This window comes from Colobus angolensis, unplaced genomic scaffold (genome assembly GCF_000951035.1).
Source record: "Colobus angolensis palliatus isolate OR3802 unplaced genomic scaffold, Cang.pa_1.0 Scaffold26, whole genome shotgun sequence".
In the NCBI taxonomy this organism is placed as follows: domain Eukaryota; kingdom Metazoa; phylum Chordata; class Mammalia; order Primates; family Cercopithecidae; genus Colobus; species Colobus angolensis.
Window position 1 is genome coordinate 5,598,561 of NW_012115821.1, and position 16,831 is coordinate 5,615,391.

General features: G+C 44.1%; 1 protein-coding gene across 1 annotated transcript in view; it reads left to right on the top strand.

The window, feature by feature from the left end:
* The window catches only part of LRIG1 (leucine-rich repeats and immunoglobulin-like domains 1), a 98,616-nt gene that overhangs the window by 3,641 nt on the left and 78,144 nt on the right, over window positions 1-16,831 (top strand). The window contains exons 2-3 of the mRNA XM_011947297.1: window positions 2,766-2,837; window positions 12,379-12,453. Of these exons, the coding sequence (XP_011802687.1) occupies window positions 2,766-2,837; window positions 12,379-12,453 (147 nt within the window). The remainder of the gene's footprint in view (window positions 1-2,765; window positions 2,838-12,378; window positions 12,454-16,831) is intronic.

The following is a 16,831-nucleotide window of genomic DNA, read 5'->3' on the forward strand; positions in this document are numbered from 1 at the left end:
CTGTAGTAAATATTTTCCTCATTTCCTAGTAAACCTATTGAGGATCCACAGCTGACTCCACTCTTCAGGCCCACTTACTTCTCAGACTTAAAAACTGGAATAGCTGCTTGTCCACAGCAGAAAGGGACATGAGCCTCGGCAGCTGTCTTCTTTTTTGCCAACAGGTGCTCTGAGAGGAGAGGTACCCTTTCTGGGTAGCACCCTAACACTTGCTTTTCTAGTTAATTGAAACTCTAAAAGTCGCCTCATTCCAGCTGACCCCATTAGAACTTACGTTTCCACTTGTAAGTGTGTTCATCTCTGTTGCTGCTTGTTGGCATTTCAGTGTTAAGTCTTGATACTGCTAGGCTTCTAGATAGTACTGGAATGGAAGACCGTTCGCTCTAGTAGCCTTATCTAAAAAGCAAAATTTTTGTAACATTTTTGAAATGTAAATACATTTTGTCTGCTCTTTAAGGGAAAGACAAACCCAGGGGTGTTGTGACTTAAATGGTTTTATACCAAGTTGCTGAGGACACTTGCTGGGTGGGAAATGAGGGAAGTCATCTCATTTCAGATAGTCCCAAACTGAGCTATCAGTTTAATTGTGTAGGACCTGGTGAGCCCTAGCTCTGCCCAGGCCACACATGTAAGCCAGAAACATACTGTTCCCTTTGAACCTAATGGCCTCAAGAGTCAATGGCCCAGATCAGAGGCAAAAACGGGCGATCCTCAAGCCAAATGTAGCCTGCAGATATGTGAAATCTTTTCAGGTTTTTTTTTTTTTTTTTTTTTTAAGTAATAAGGCAGCCCTGGATGGGCCAAACAAAACATGAATTCAGATCCTGAGCCTCTGAGAAGATTGGTCTCCACTGACCCTTGTTTCAGGGGACAAGAAGCAAATGCCCCTTTAGGTGGGCGGCAGGCACTTCCGTGTCAACCTTGTTAGACTCGGGTCAGGCTCACCAGCTCTCTCTTACTTGCTTGTCCTCTAAGCTCTTACCTTTGTGTTTTCCGAGTCTTTCTCTAATATCCCTTCCAGCTTCACAACTTCTGTTACCTATGACAATACAAAAGTTAGTCTTCATAAACTCACATATCTTTACACCCAGAAACAAGATTTCCATCCCCCTTTTTACGATAATCTGCTCAAAACAGAAGAAAATCTCAGTCTGTTAAGTCCTTTTTCTGATGTGGGAGAATTCTCTCAATTTGTAGATTTTCTTTCTCAAGTCTAAGTTGGGATTTCTGGGTACCCATTAATAAATACCCCCAGGCACAGACAAGCTCACACTTGACTTCAATATGCGGTTTAAAGCATTATCACCTTCAATCTTTATGGTAACATAATCTCTGGACAAATTGCTTTTAATTCAGGCTGTACCATGAATACAGAAGTATCATTAGTTTCAAGTGTAGTTTGACTTTTATTTAGATGAATGTCTCTGAGTTCACAGTGAAATGGCTCTCAGCTCTAGGTTACTATTGATTGAATGTCTCTGGAGTAAGTTTAAAAGATTGTTGCCACATATGTGACACTTTCCGAGACAAACTTTAAACTCACAATTAGTCGTACTGTTAATTGGCAGTAATGTCAATCTAATTAATAGCTGAGATGAAAAATGTTAACCTCTTCGGCATACACAGGACTGGGTAGACTTTGGAGGCAGGGAAGGATTACTTTCTGTGCAAAGAAAGTTAGGGCCCATTTGGATCACATCTTTGTGGCTTCTGTTCCTGAAAGATGAAGCTGGTCTGGTTGAGATTGTGGTCACCTAACAGAATAGTGCCCAGCTTGCTCTTTGTCTGCCTCTAAAGGTATGGCTGGGTTATGAAGCAGGGAGAGTTGTAATTCTGAACCATTGACACAGATGCTATCATCTTGAGAAAGCTGCTCACCTGAGGCTTTCCCTGCCTGTGGTTAACACAAACAAGAATTTCCAGCAACTGGCCCTTTTCTCCTGTGTGACTGTCCCTCCTGGTTTATTCAGTGAAGGTGGGAATACTGTGTTCATAAGTAGCCTTATGATTCAGGATCTTACAGTGTTCACAAACACTCACTTGAACTTTGACTATTTGTGCAATTTTTAGTCTTAAGGTCTTGTGTAGACCAGGGTTTCTCAACCTCTGAATCCTAGGATTGATATTTAGGGCTGGGCAGTTTTGTGTTGTGCAGGGCTGCCTGTGCATTGTAAGATATTTAACAGCATCTTTGGCTTTTATCCATCAGATGCCAGTAACACCCCCCACTCCCTGCCACCAGTTGCCACAACCAAAATGTCTCCAGACATTGCCAAGTGTCCTCTGGGGGGCAGAATCATCCCTGGTTGAGAGCCACTGGTTTAAACAATGAAGGGTTTGTTTTTCCCCCCCTTTTCTCTTTTACTGCTACTTGATGTTGATACTTAGTAAAACATTAATTTTTTAAAAATGCCATTAAGAATAGCCTTGGACTTGATATGGTCCCTTGGACCAGGGACTGGCTTACCTTGGAATTTCTTTCCAAGTTGTTAATAGTGAAATGATACTGATTGAAATTCATTTGGGTTTAGCCAATCTCAGGTCATTTGGGTTTTCACAGAGTTGCGTGGAGTCCCTTATTTATGGATGTAGGTGGGGAGGGGTATGTCTGTGAATCTCAGTATCAATATGGTTACTTAACACGTGATCCTGGGGTGGGGGCTTGGATTTTGAGGGTTGGGGGAGCAGGAGAAGAGAAGATTTCTGAATCCTGGGTATGATGCCAAGTGTTTATTCCATTTTTTTTCTCTCTCTGTCTTTACCAGAAACCTGAGTTACAACAAACTCTCTGAGATTGACCCTGCTGATTTTGAGGACTTGCCAAATCTACAGGAAGTGTGAGTCTTCCCCTAAACCTCTGGTGGTTGGAAGGATGGAGAGCTCTTTGGGAAAATCCTCTCGTGTTGCAGCATCGCTCACTCCCCTAGATCTGCAGTCTAAACTTGTAGGAAGGAACATTTGTGTTTGGGCTGTGTTGACAAATTCTATTCCTGCTTATCTCTCCCTTTCCCTAGGCTCTCTCTTCTTCCTAGGCTGTCCATAATGGGTGTGTTACAACTCAGCAGGCATAGAGCTCCTGGAAATCCTGGGCACATGGTGGGTGTATAGCAGAGTCCCTCCATTGTGGGAAGCCTTGTAACTGGAGTGACACAACCTGGGCTGGTACTTTGTTACAGTTCCTGGGAAAACTGATCAGCCTACTCAACAGTGGCATGTGATGCCAGCCCACCTGTATTTCCCAGGAAGTTATAGAAGGATGGACTATAGAGGCTTACCTGTTCCCCTCCACCTCCAAGCAGAGCTAGGCATGACTGCCTTTGGAGCTCTAGGATTGCTGTCCCTTGCAGTGTCTTGTAAATCAGGCTGCAATCTTTTCTTCCTTTTAATGTGTTCTGTTTTTGATGTGGATATTAGGATTATCAGGAATTTTAATTCCATGGAGACTTTATAGAAACCTTCACATGTATGTAGTATACATACTGTAGTACAGAAATGTGTGAAGAATGAAAATCACCAGTATTCTCACCCAGGCATACCCATTGTGAACACCTAGTAAAAAGTATTACGTGTACATATGTAATTTTAGGATCAAACTGTACATTATGGTTTTATATCAGTCTTTCCTACTTATCCTTACATAAGATCTTTATCATGTACATTAAAATTTTTTGAATGTCCTGTTTTAGTTTTTATGTAAAACTACTATGCATGGATATTCCATATATTATCTATGCAGTACTTCCATTTTTTTTAGACATTATTAAGTACGTTTTTTACACATTTTTATGAGTAACTGATAAAAGTCTTATTTGTTGTTTTTTGTTTGTTTGTTTGAGACAGGGTCTCGCTCTGTTGCCCAGGCTAGAGTGCAGTGGTGTGATCTCAGCTCACTGCAACCTCTGCCTCCTGGGTTCGAGTGATTTTCACGCCTCAGCCTCTTGAGTAGCTGGGACTACAGGTGTGTGCCGCCACATCCAGCTAATTTTTTTAGTAGAGATGGGGTTCCGCCATGTTGGTCAGGCTGGTCTTGAACTCTTGACCTCAAGTGATCCTCCTGCCTTGGCCTCCCAAAGTGCTGGGGTTATAGGTGTGAGCCACTGCACCTGGGCTTACTTGTTATTCTTTGATTCCATTATTGATGACATATCTAAATAAATTTGAATTTAATCAGCTGGTACAATTTGCAAAATACTTGCATTCCATACCCTCATCTCCAGATTCTCTAGATTGGCGTTTATAATTTCTGCTTCTGTTTAAAAAAGGTTTAGGCTTCTACAGTTAAAGAAGCATCAGAACAGGAAGGGGCTTGGAAATGGTTTCTCTAGGACTCTCATTCTCCCAGAGGATCAGTGAGCCCGTGGCGGGGGAAAGGAAGTTTGAAGTGGGTCACTGTGTTAGTTTGCTGAGGCTGCTGCCATAACAAACAAATAGCACAGGCTGGGTGCCTTAAACAGCAGAAATTCATCTTCTCACAGTCTGGACACAGGAGGTCCAAGATCAGGGTACTGGCAGGTTTGGTTTCTTCCAAGGCCTTGCACTGTGCCCTCACATGCTCTCTCCTCTGTGTGCATGCATGGTGTCTCTGTGTGTGTCCAGATTTCCTCTTATAAAGACATCAGTCCTATTGGATCAGGGCCCATCACCTCTTTAAATACACCATCTCCAAATGCAGTCACATTCTGAGGTACTAGGGGTTAGAGCTTCAACATATGAACTCTAGGGGAACACAGTTCAGCGCATCATAGTCACCAAGATGATAAACTCAGTCCATCATGGATCTTGTTAGGTTTGTAACCCAGTGCTTTCCCTGATCCAAGCTGTCTTTAATGCTTGTGGTTAGAATATATTCAAATTCTGTGTACATCTGCAAACTTAGTGTTTTCTTTTAGGATTGGACAAAATTGGGGAATTCCCTCTAGCATCATTCAAGCTTTCATTGAATACTTACTCGAGCATCTGCTCTGTCCAGGTGCTGTTCTGGGTGCTGGGGCTACAGGAGTGAACAAGACACAAATAGGGCTGGGACTGGGGAGGGGCAAGTGAGGCACCCAACACAGGCGCATAATTTGTGGGGACACCAAAGACTCAGCAGTCAAGATAAAGGATATTTTGATAGAGTATTTTCAAAGTCAAAATGAATGTAAAAAGAAAAATGAGTAAAATATAAAAAGCTTAGATCAAGATAAGATTAGTATTACTAATTCCTATCCTTTTGCCTCCGGTTCCAGGATGGCTTCACACGGTGCTGTTGCTGATTTTGTCTTGATTTAAACTTTTCATATTTTGTTCGTCATGAATTTTATTTTGCATTCATCTTCCTATTTAAAAAATATTACATTAAGATAGTATTTGTCCTGGTGATTTTTTGGCTGTCTCTTAAATTTTGTGCCCCTCCCTACCCAATTCCAACCCTGCAGACAAACCTCTCCTCTCACTGAGTTTACATTAAGTGGAGGGAAGCCATGGACTGAATAAGGAAACCCGTAAGACTTACTGGAGATAAGTGGTATGGGGGAAGTAGAACAGAGTAATGTGGGAGTATTTTTTGTATGAAGAATTTTGGAGGCATGATAACAGAAACAGTATGATCAGGAAGGTAATGACTGAGCAGGTGTGAATGATGAGGACAGGGAGCACTGCAAGTACAAAGCCTCAAGAAGGGAGCAGGCTGAGGGCCACTGTGCCTAGCATGCAAGAGGGTAGGGGGATGTGGCCAGAGGCTAGGTCCTTTTATGGTTTCAACCCTTATTGACCCCTGTCTATCAGGGGCAGGCATGGGACATGCTCTGGTGAGCATTTTCAGTGTTGTTCTAACTCTCTGTTCCTCTTGTTCCTTGCCTAGACAGGCTTTCAACTTTCATTCAGTTTGGCTCCCATGACCTGCAGCCTGTACTCAGCACTTCTTAGAGTTCTAGAACTGAGAACTCACCCAGCTCTAGAACTGAGCACTCCCACCTGTCCTTCATTGGAGATACTGGTTATGAGTCTTAAAAATATATTTCTCACTTAGGAACAGTCACAGTAATTGTAGCAGTGTGCTTAACCTTTGGGGAATATGACATCACTTAACCCTAACACCAACTGTGATATAAAACATTTTCTTTTTTCTTTTTTTGAGGTGGAGTTTGGCTTTTGTCTCCCAGGCTGGAGTGCAGTGGTGCAATCTTGGGTCACTGCAACCTCTGCCTCCTCGGTTCAAGTGATTCTCCTGCCTCAGCCTCCCAAGTAACTGGGATTACAGGTGCCTGCAACCATGCCCAGCTAATTTTTATATTTTATCACCATGTTGGCCAGGCTGGTCTTGAGCTCCTGACCTTAGGTGATCTGCCCGCCTCGGCCTCCCAAAATGCTAGGATTACAGGCATGAGCCACCACACGTTGCCTGATACAAAACATTTTCTTTTTTTTTTTTTTGAGATGGAGTGTTGCTCTGTCACTCAGGCTGGAGTGCAGTGGCGTGATCTCAGCTCACTGCAACCTGGGTTCAAGTGATTCTCATGCCTCAGCCTCCGAGGTAACTGGGATTACAGATGTACCATCATGCCCAGCTAATTTTTGTATTTTTAGTAGAGATGGGATTTCACCATGTTGGCCAGGCTGGTCTCGAACTCTGGCCTCATGTGATCTGCCCGCCTTAGCCTCCCAATGTGCTGGGATTACAGGTGTGAGGCCCCACACCCAGCCCCTTAAAACATTTTCTTTGTAAGCATTTTTTCATCTGGGTGCAGAAGGATCACTTGAGCCCAGGAATTTGAGACCAGCCTGAGCAACAAAGTGACGCCCTGTCTCTATAGAAAATTAGCTGGACATAGTGGTCCATGCCTGTAGTCCCAGGTTCTTGGGAGGTTGCAGCCTGAAGATTGCTCAAGCCTGGGAGATTGAGACTTCAGCATGCCGTGTTTGCACCATGCACTCCACCCAACAGAGCAAGACCCTGTCTCTGAAAAAAATGTAAGAAAAATAAAAGGAGTTTCTCTGCTTTACAGAAGAGGAAACAGATACTTAGAAGAGTTAAAGAAACTTGCACAGTGTCACATGGTTGGTAAAGCTTGAGAGCTGAATTCAAAACCTGTGCTAACCTTGAGGCTACACTACCTTAATTTCCTACATCCTTCATCTTAACCCTCACAGTCAACTGAAGATGAAGAGGAACTGAGGCATGGGATTTGGCTGAAACTGCATGGCTAGTGAGTGGTAGAATTTGACCTATGTTCTCCAGTATAATCCTGGTCCACACACTCTATGGCAACAGTACCTTCCAAATATGGGGAATGTTAAGACAGGTCATATCTTAGGGATTCGATATGATGTGGTGGGAAAAACTCTCATTTTGGTAGCAAGCAGACTCACGTTTGATTTCTGGTTCTGCCCCTTACTAGGGTCCTGAGACGCTAGATAGTTTACTTAGTGCCTCAGCGTTTGCTTTCTTTCTTCTGTAACATTGACATCATAACACATTGTTGGTGTTATTATAGTTATTAAGATGATGCACAGGGCTTTGCACCTGGGAGAGGCTCACTGAATATTATCCCTCTTCCCTCCTGCTACTTTTGGAACTGCTCAGCCCTCCAGACTGGGTGCATTGTTTAGAAATGAATCTTTGCAGGCTGATAGGTAGAATGTCTTACCATTGTGCTTCCTATCCCTGGTGTCACTCCCTGTTCTGTGAGATGGATGAGATGAGTTCCCTGGTGCCTAGAACAGTAGAACTTCTCACTGATAAAGACCCAGGCCTTTCCCTAAGGGAATTCTAAAAAGTCATGGAGACAGAAAGAGGCTGTTAAGTGTGAGGTGTCAGGAGGTGGGGAAGGATATTGCAAAAAAGAAAAAAAATCGTAGCTGACATGCTATTGCTTCAAAATTAACCAGTCTCCAGTGTTGCCCCGGTGCTGTCAACTCTCCCAGACCTTACAGAGCCTTCAGTCTGTAGCCCTCAGTGAGAATGGAGCCACAGGCTGGCAAAACAGCAGGCGGTGGTTTAGCAGTGGTTTTATTCTGGAGGCCTCAGAACCACATGACATTGTGGGTGGGCTGGAGAGAGAAGGCGAGGCCCCTGGAGGACATGAGGACACTTGTGCAGCTGTGTCCAAGCCACACGGTCTTCACTGCCCATAGCCCTGAGGAAAGCCCACCAGGGAGTGCCTCCAGCTGGGGTCCTGGCCAGCAGGCTCCTCTATTAATAAGAAGGGCTATTTATATAGTCCTCTGTAGAAACTGCCCTCAGATCACATTACTGCCGCCTGGCCCACGAGTGCCTGCTGTGGGTGCTGCCGTGTGCTTGCCAGGGCCACTGACCTGGTAAGGAAGCCTCAAGTGTGCCCTGCCATTGGGTATTTGTGGCTCATCCCTTTCTGTCAGGCTGTTGCTCCCCACAGTGGGTGTGTGTGAGCAGGGGTGTGGGGGATGGTAGTATGTTTAGGAAGAGGTTGAAATAATGAGGGTTGTCATTTTGGGGTACTGCTTTTTGGCTGTGAATTACTATCACTTTTTTGTTGTTGTTGTTCTGGAGATAGGATCTCACTCTGTTGCCCAGGCTGGAGTACAGTGGTATGGTCGTAGCTGACTGCAGCCTCAAATTCCCAGGCTCAAGTGATCCTCCCACCTCAGCCTTCTGAGTAGCTGGGACTACAGGCGTGCACCACCACTCCTGGCTAATTTTTTGTAGAGATGGGTTTTGTCATGTTGTCCAGGCTAGTCTTGAACTACTGGGCTTAAACGATCCTCCCGCCTTGGCCTCCCAAAGGGCTGGGATACAGTTGTGAGCCACCATGCCTGGTCCTACTGCCACCTCTTAGGCATATTCTGTGTATCTGGCTGCATCCTAAGATCTTAGGTTTAATTATTTCAGCTGGATCCTCCCAAAACCCTACAAAGCTGGTACTTATATTATTTAAATTCTTCAGAAGAGGGAAGTAAGGGAGAGCAAGACCGAGTGACATGTTTAGTATTGGATTGATAAAGGGTACAACTGGAGTTGAGTGAACCAAGATCTGTCTGATTTAAATATCTGAGCTGTATAATCCCATCGTAATAATCCCTGCTCTGTGACTGCCTCAGTTTCCCTTCTTAAAGAGGTGATAATTTAGTACTTTCCTCAAGTGTTGGCATATTGTTCAGTGAGATACTGCACATAGAAAACTTAGGACAGAATCTGGCACATAGTAGATGTTCACCTTTATTATTGTTTATTTTGTTAAAGTAATTATATCCTATGCTAAAATAATTTTATCTGGCTATCTTGTGTAGAAACCATGTATCATAAAGTCTCACCAAATCAATTAGTTAGTATACATTATTCTCCAGTAACTAAAGCAGAATACGGTTATTAAGTGGCCCTGCTTCCAAAACCCGTGTGCATCTGAGGCACTTCCTCATCCTGAATCATCGGGAAAAGGTTTAGCAATAGAGGCCAGATGTTTCAGAGAGATTTTTAGGGCCTTGGATGGAAGTAAATTTTGTGGGGAGATGGGAGTCAGCGGAGGAAGTAAATTGGGGAGGGATGGCGGCTAAGGGGTGAGAGGTAGAGGACTGTACAACCCTAGGTATTTAAAAAATTTCCTCAGGCACAATCTTTAATTCCTAAAATTTCCTTATTCATGGAGACTCTGCTAAACTTCCTGAGTGCCTTTCCCCTCAAAGCTGTAGCTGTGCTATTTTTGACCAGTCTCTATTTCAGTCTGGCAAGAAGTTCGCTGCATCTCAGAGTGAGCTGGGCCTCTGCTGCCTTCTGAGGAGAGTATTCTTGTTTCAACAGGGGACAGAGTGAACAAAAAGGGGGCCAGCAGTGGTGGAGCTAACAGACTTATTCTGAATAGCGGTTCTTTTTTCAGTAGAAATGACCTGGAAGTAAGCTTACTGGGCAGGACCTCTCCTGGGGGCTCCGAGTGTCCTCCCTGTAAGTCAGGCAGCCCTGATGCCACCAGAGCCCGCTGTTTCTGACTGAGCCTGTTGACTCAGGGCTGCTCATCTAGACATACAAGGCCCAGTTGAGCTCCAGCACTGGTCCACCGCCCCTCTATGCTCCACTTCCAGCAGCTCTGTCACGTTTCGAAATATCATGATGCCCCCTTCCCTTGTTCATTTATTTCTGTGAAATTGGGTGGAGCAGTTTGTCGCAGATACGGTAGGCCTGGCCTGAGACCAAGCTCATCAGGCGTAGCCCCCTGCAGAGAAGTTCATAGGCTTTGTTTCAGGTTTAAAATCAAGCGAGATCCTAAGCTGGCTGAAAAATAACTGGGCTGTTACCTAAGGGATTACGAGCTTTCCAGCTGGCCTTTGAACACGTCGCTCTCCTCTCTGGTTTGTAGTCATAGTTTTTTCAGCTCTTGGCCGGGTCCTCTCTAGTTGTGTGATCCTAGACTAGTGACTTAAACTGGCCTAGAGAACTTACCTGTAATGTAGAGAACGGTAGTAGTTACCCTGGTACCTGACTCAAAGTTGTTGTGATGGTGAAAGTGCACGAGGCATGTCGAGTTTTTGCTGAAATAAAGAACTAGAAGGTAATGAGGAAGAGCCTAGACTTTGTGGCTAGGCACCCTGGGTCACTACCACTTATTGCTGGCGACCTTGGTCAAACTGCTTAACATCTGTGTTTCAGTTTCCTCATTGGTGCAGTGGAAATGTTCCTGAGACCTGTTTCCGAGGGCTGTAAAGATGCATGAATATACTGAAAAGCTCTTAGAGCTGTGCCTGGCACATAGTCAGCCTTCATTAATTTATCTGCGTTTGTTTTTGTTACCACCATTCTCTGTGTTTCAGAATAAATTGCAAGCAACGAAAGAGTTCTTAGGCAAGCTGCCTGATTGGCAGCAGGTCCCCGACCTTAGTTTTTCTTGCTCTGATAAAACCTGGGGGGTCTCTTGTAATAATAGGTGCGTTGATGGGTACTATGACAATTTATTAGCTGAGATTAAGACTAATGGGGAGTTTTCAGTGTCCCTGCATGTGGATGGGAAATGGATCACAGCAGGGTTGGAAGAGATAAAAGGTGAAGCAGAAACAATCTGATTTAGGGAGCAGTCAGATAAGAGACTGTTAAAGTAATTAATTGTCTATTGCAGCACACAAACAAGGGCCCTTTAAGTGGAGAAAGGATTTGCCACATGATACGGATCTGCCTTCTCTCTGCCAGATGCTTCAGCCATGAAGCTATTGAAACAGGCATTCTGTGTCCCACAGCCCAGTAATTGCCAAGCTTCATCGCTAACTGGCTTTGGCGCTGAAGAAAGCAAATGGGATAATTCAAGGCCTTTCCTTTTTTTTTTTTCCTTCTATTCATTTCTATAAAAGATGGCAGACAACCAGATTATTCTATTCAAGCACATGCTAGCTGTATACTTGTATGAGTACAGCTGTCATTTCAGTTGCCTTGTCTTCAAACAGAAACAAGATGCTCTGTGTTAGACGTACCTCCCTTAAAAAACTGAGAATAAGAGAACCAAGTTTTATCCCCTTGACTTTGCATCGCAAATAATTTATTTCTAGCCCATCACCTGGCAGAAAGCCTGAACACTGTGCTTTGGTTTTCTTCAGGATTGTTGGGCTCACTTTGCAAGTCTGATTTTGGATTCTCTTCCCAGATTTGGAAATACATGTCCATGTAAGGAGGCCAGATTGCACAGCCTCTGGGGGCAGACTAGGCGAGCTGAGCTTTGGTTCGTGAGTTTTGCCTTCCGTTAAGAGATATTAACTATGGAAATACAGATTTGGACTATTTGAGCAGGAAGGGAGCTTGGAGAGCAAATCTCGTCTGGGGAGAATTTTCAAAGTGTTTATGCACAAAAGTGTGTGCATATATGTTCATTTTTCTGGGGGATGCATCCAGAGGCTCATCAGAGTCCAGCTGGAACCTCAAATGGAAGAGAGTCCCTGAGTCCAGTTCCCTTGTTATTTCACAGATGAGGCACTGAAGTAATTGGCCTCACCTGTCGCAAGCCCCTCAGAACTCCATGTGAGCCAGGGTGTGAGTCTCTGGCTGTTGTTCCACACTTGTTGCCCTTTGCAAGGGCAAATTTCGGCCCACGGGGAGTGTTTTCACCGATGGTCTTAGGGGCACTTTTGTCCCGAACCTACCTCTTGGCTTGTTCTCATTGTTCCTTGTCTTGATTTCTGAGTTCTATGGGAAGCTGATGGGAGATAGGAGACGCTTCCCTTTAGTGTTTATTTCTAGCCATGGGTGTGATCAATAGCTAGTTTTTGTGACCTCATGTGACTTCTTTCCCTTTGAAAACCCACTGCTAAATTCTTTCTCTTTTCTCCAACATTAGAATATAGGTTTACTGTGGCAGACTCAGCAACATTCGTTTATTTCTCTCGTATGCGTATGATTTCAGACAAATTTAAATGCTTTACATGATTAATTTCTTGTTGTTGTTACAGGTACCTCAATAATAATGAGTTGACAGCCATACCATCCCTGGGTGCTGCTTCATCACTTGTCGTCTCTCTCTTTCTGTAAGTGGTGCCATTTGGGGGACTCTGGGTTGTGTGGTGGGGCCATGGCATTTGTTGCCTTGCTGATACCTTGTGGCGGGATAACTTGAGTTCATGTGCTCGCTGGTGAAGAAAGACCTTTTTTCATGTGGCCCTAGTGATTACGACAAATGCTTTGCTTGCTGCTTTTGGGGTTTGCAGAATTAAAAGCTGGAAGTTTTACCTCATCTGAAATTTGCAAGAAAGTAGGTCTTTTTTTTTTTTCTTTAATGCCCAGAGGTGTATGGAACTAGATTTCTTGCTTCTGTGGTTAAGCTGCAACTTCGAATAAAACTGGAGTTAAAGGAAGCTGTGTCAATTATAAGACCGCAAGCTCGTTTTTGTGCCAGTGAATTTGGTAATGTGACTCAGTTTACTTTCTGGCTTTAAGAAAAAGAAAGTACCCCCAGGCCTCTGGGATCAATGTAAAAGTATGTTGTCATGGTCAAGTGTTAGATAAGATGCAGTGTATTTTTTATACACAGCACACTGGAAATGCAAAAGCAAATGAAGGGCCTTAGCTAAAAAGACAGGAAGGCACCCATTGGGAATACTATCATTTGTGCTGTTACAGACTTTTGCTAGAGAACTGAGCACCGGTCCTACCCGTTTCTTCAGCAGTCAGGTGGAGGAGCTTGCTTGTTTTAAACTCACCCAGAAGACTTTCCAGATAAACCAGCCATGAGTCCAACAATTTTCTCTGCCAGATTTTATTGGCAGCTTCCCCAGCAGAGCACCTCCCTCTTCACACTGAATTTCCTGTTTCCACTCCAGGCTTGCATAGTTTAATTTTATTCTGATTTTGCTGGTTTTGTAATTCGTTTGCTCACCTGTATGAATCTTATCTCAATACTGAGGCTTGGCAGGCCAAGCAGAGAAACTTTGCAGGAAGGTGCTATTAATAAGAGTGCTGGCGTAGCTTACAGATCTTAGATCTTTGGCTGGCAGCACGCCCTGTGTTCAGGAGGTGCTGTGTCCCTGTGAAACATGGTCTTGGGCTTAACCCTTTTCATGGCATTGTGGGATTGCAGGAGAATGTGGGGGGTTAGAATTGCAATTCACTGTGTGCCCTGGACAGATGACCTGGTCTCTCTCAACCTCGTTTCCCTCATTTACATAATGATTTTTGACCCATTTTATACATGAGGAAAGTGAGACCTGGGGGAGTGGAATGTATGTGAAGCTCCCAGCATTGCGTGGGAATGTTTGACAAATGGTGGATACTGTTGTTGGCTGGTAGCTAGCTCCTTGAATCTTGGCAGGATCTCACCTTTAAGGCCACAGGATTTAAGAGTCAGTCCTTGTTCCTGTAAAGTGCTGGAAGGAAGGTTTGTGGTCCTTTGTTCCCTTGATGGGTAAAGGTCTGACTTAATTTTGTACCCACTTGGTCTGTGGGCCCAGCATCTGGAAGGTGTTTAATTTTTGGCTTAATCAATGAGTTTGTCTTATGTGAGGCTAATAGGGATGTGATAACCTGTTGTGTGTCAATAAAGCAAAGCACTTGAAGATGCTAGGAGCTCCTTGCCGCTTAAAACACAGGTCATGGACCATCAGTATTGAGTTAGCTTCGAGCTTGTTAGAAATGCAGAACCTCAGGCTTAATGCCAACACTACTGGATCAGAAGCTCCATTTAACAAGGGCCCTGGCCGTTTGTCCACGAGTTCAAGTTTGAGAAATGCTGATGTGACTGCTCTTATTCCTCACATGGTGAGGAAGCTAGGGCCACAGAGAATATCTCTTGTGTTATCAGAGAAGAAACTGAGCCTCCCTGGAGGTCTTCTAAGTTGCAAAAGTGAGAATTGGAACTGAGACCGGATACAAATGCCTTTGCATCACTCCTTTATATAACCCCATGCACTCGGGGCAGGAGCATGGCAGGTGACTCTGAACCATGCTGTGCCAGAGGCAGGCAGGGCCCCCAGCTCGCCCCATGGGCCTGTGGCAGTTCGAATTGCACCTTGCTCTGCTGACTAAAAATACATTTCTGTTCCTTGGCCCAAGTGCCAAGAGAAGTGGGGCTGTTTGGCCTTGTTCCTGCTATTCCATTAGACAGCATTGAAATATGTAAAGCAAGAGAGAGAAAAAAAAGACTCCCTATTTGGATTCAGTTTGGAAAATGCAGGTTAGCACTGGCAGCCAGCTCTTTGGCGTGAAGTTGGGCACCACCTGATTTGGTCAGTGATTTCTCTGAAACGACAGAAACTGAAGGGGCTTTATCTTGGTTTTCTCTGAGGTGCCTGTGTTCCCCGTTCGTAGATTGGATGCCTGGATTCAGTGCTGGCAAGTTAGGTTAGCAGTGTGACATCTGGGCAGCTGGATTATTGATAATCCTTCATGCCTTTTCTGTATTTCCCATGTGGACCGTGCAAAGGACAAGGGAGAAAACAACAGAGCAGGCAGTGGATGAGCATCATTTTATAGCCCAAAGAACCACCTTCCTCATCCTAACCAGTGAAGGCAGAAGACTTAGCAGCCCCATCCACATGATGATTCCAGTCATCCAGGCTTTGAACAGCAGGTTTTGCTGATGTGTCTGTTACTTTTCGGAACTAGCGAACTGAAGGGTGTCACGTGTTCTGTAAATATTTAGTAGGCACTTTTTGTGCCCCTGCAGTTGTGGCCCAGAGGCTCTCCCAAGGAGAAGCGGAAGCCTCAACACATTGTTTGAAAATGTGGTAGTTAATAGTTAGATGCTTATAGTCCTTAATCCTCAAATTCTTATTCCATTTTTGTGGGCAGACAGAGGATCAGAAAAAAATAATCAAAATGTGCAGAGAGAATAGAGCAAATGTCTGCTGAGGCCATGTGAGTGATAGGAGCCCAGACAACTTTCTTGGGACAAGTTTATAGGTAGATGCATCACAGAAAAGTCGGGGCCAGGTGTGGGTCCTGCCGTCTCTAATGTAGTTGTGACATGGGATACATACATTGCTTTTTTTCTCATTCGTTGAATGAGGAAGTTGAAGCAGATGGTAGAAGTACCGTCGAAGCTTGTGTATTCTCTTTGTGACCTGAAAGTTGAGAGTGGGGGCAATAACGTCACAAAAAACGTAGTTACCCTCTGACCAATAACCACTGTTGTTGCTTTCTGTCTTTTCACAGAAGTAGTAGGTTTGTTAATTTTTAGCTCGGACACCTACAATTATGGACTTTTGCCTCTGAAAGTTGGCCCTTTCTCTCTGAGTTTCATTCTGCTTATGCAGGAGTGAGCCGACTTCCCAGACACCAGAGCCCTCCTGAGCTGGGTGGCACCGTTGGGAGAGCCTCGTGGGAAGAGGCAGTGCTCTGCACCTGGCTTTTTCTATCAGGGCTTCAAAAGAGACTTCCATAGTTTTGGGAACTGGAGTCATACAGCAAAATTTCAATTGGTTAATACCTTCTGATTAAAGGAATCTAATTCAATTAACATATTTGTCAAGGAACAGAATTATTTGCATCTTGTTCTGAGGATAATGTCGGAGCCATTTGTCCTTAATAAACAGAAAGCATAGAACGCAAGGAAAGCTCTTAATAAGACTGGGTTCCGGTGAGGGAGCTAATTTCATAAAATAGTGCTGAGAAAAAGAAACAGACTTTTGTTAAATGGGGGCAGAAGCTGCCAGTAGATTTTTATGTTTACATTTTTTTTTTTTTTTAGTTTGAAATCCAGGAAACTCGTGTTACAATTCCCACAGCAACAGTAATTTTGTCTGATGCATAAATGACATTTCTGTTAAGGAAAAATCCCTCCTTTTCCTGTGGTGTTGCTGCACTTGTACCGTTGAGAAGATTGGTGACAGTGGAAATCATTGAATTTTTCAGTCCTGGGAGTAAAAATGCATGTGATACAGTCGGCCTTAGCTTCTGTGTCCTGTGCATAGACTGTAGCATATTACCCATAGGGTTGGCCTTGTCCACCTAACAACTTCTCCAGCTGGTTTGTTCTAGACCTCATTCCTTTATGGTGCTTTGTCATTTGCTCTCCCCCAGCCTGTGTCCTCGACCAGCAGGAAGACCTAGGCAAAATTTAGGGGCACGCAATTAATTGTGACTTTGTAATACTGCTATTAAAATTCATTAGGTTTATGTTGCATTTGAAAACACATTGAAACACCTTTTACTTCTAATCTTGAAAAAATGTTTTTGAAAACTGTTTTTTTAATGATATAAGATAAATGTACCAGGGGCATGAGGAGGTGGTGTGGGGTTGGTCAATCGGTACAAAAAAATAGAAAGAATGGCTAGGCGCGGTAGCTCACGCCTGTAATCCCAGCGCTTTGGGAGGCCAAGGCGGGCAGATCACAAGGTTAGGAGATCGAGACCATCCTGGCTAACACGGTGAAACCCTGTCTCTACTAAAAATACAAAAAATTAGCCGGG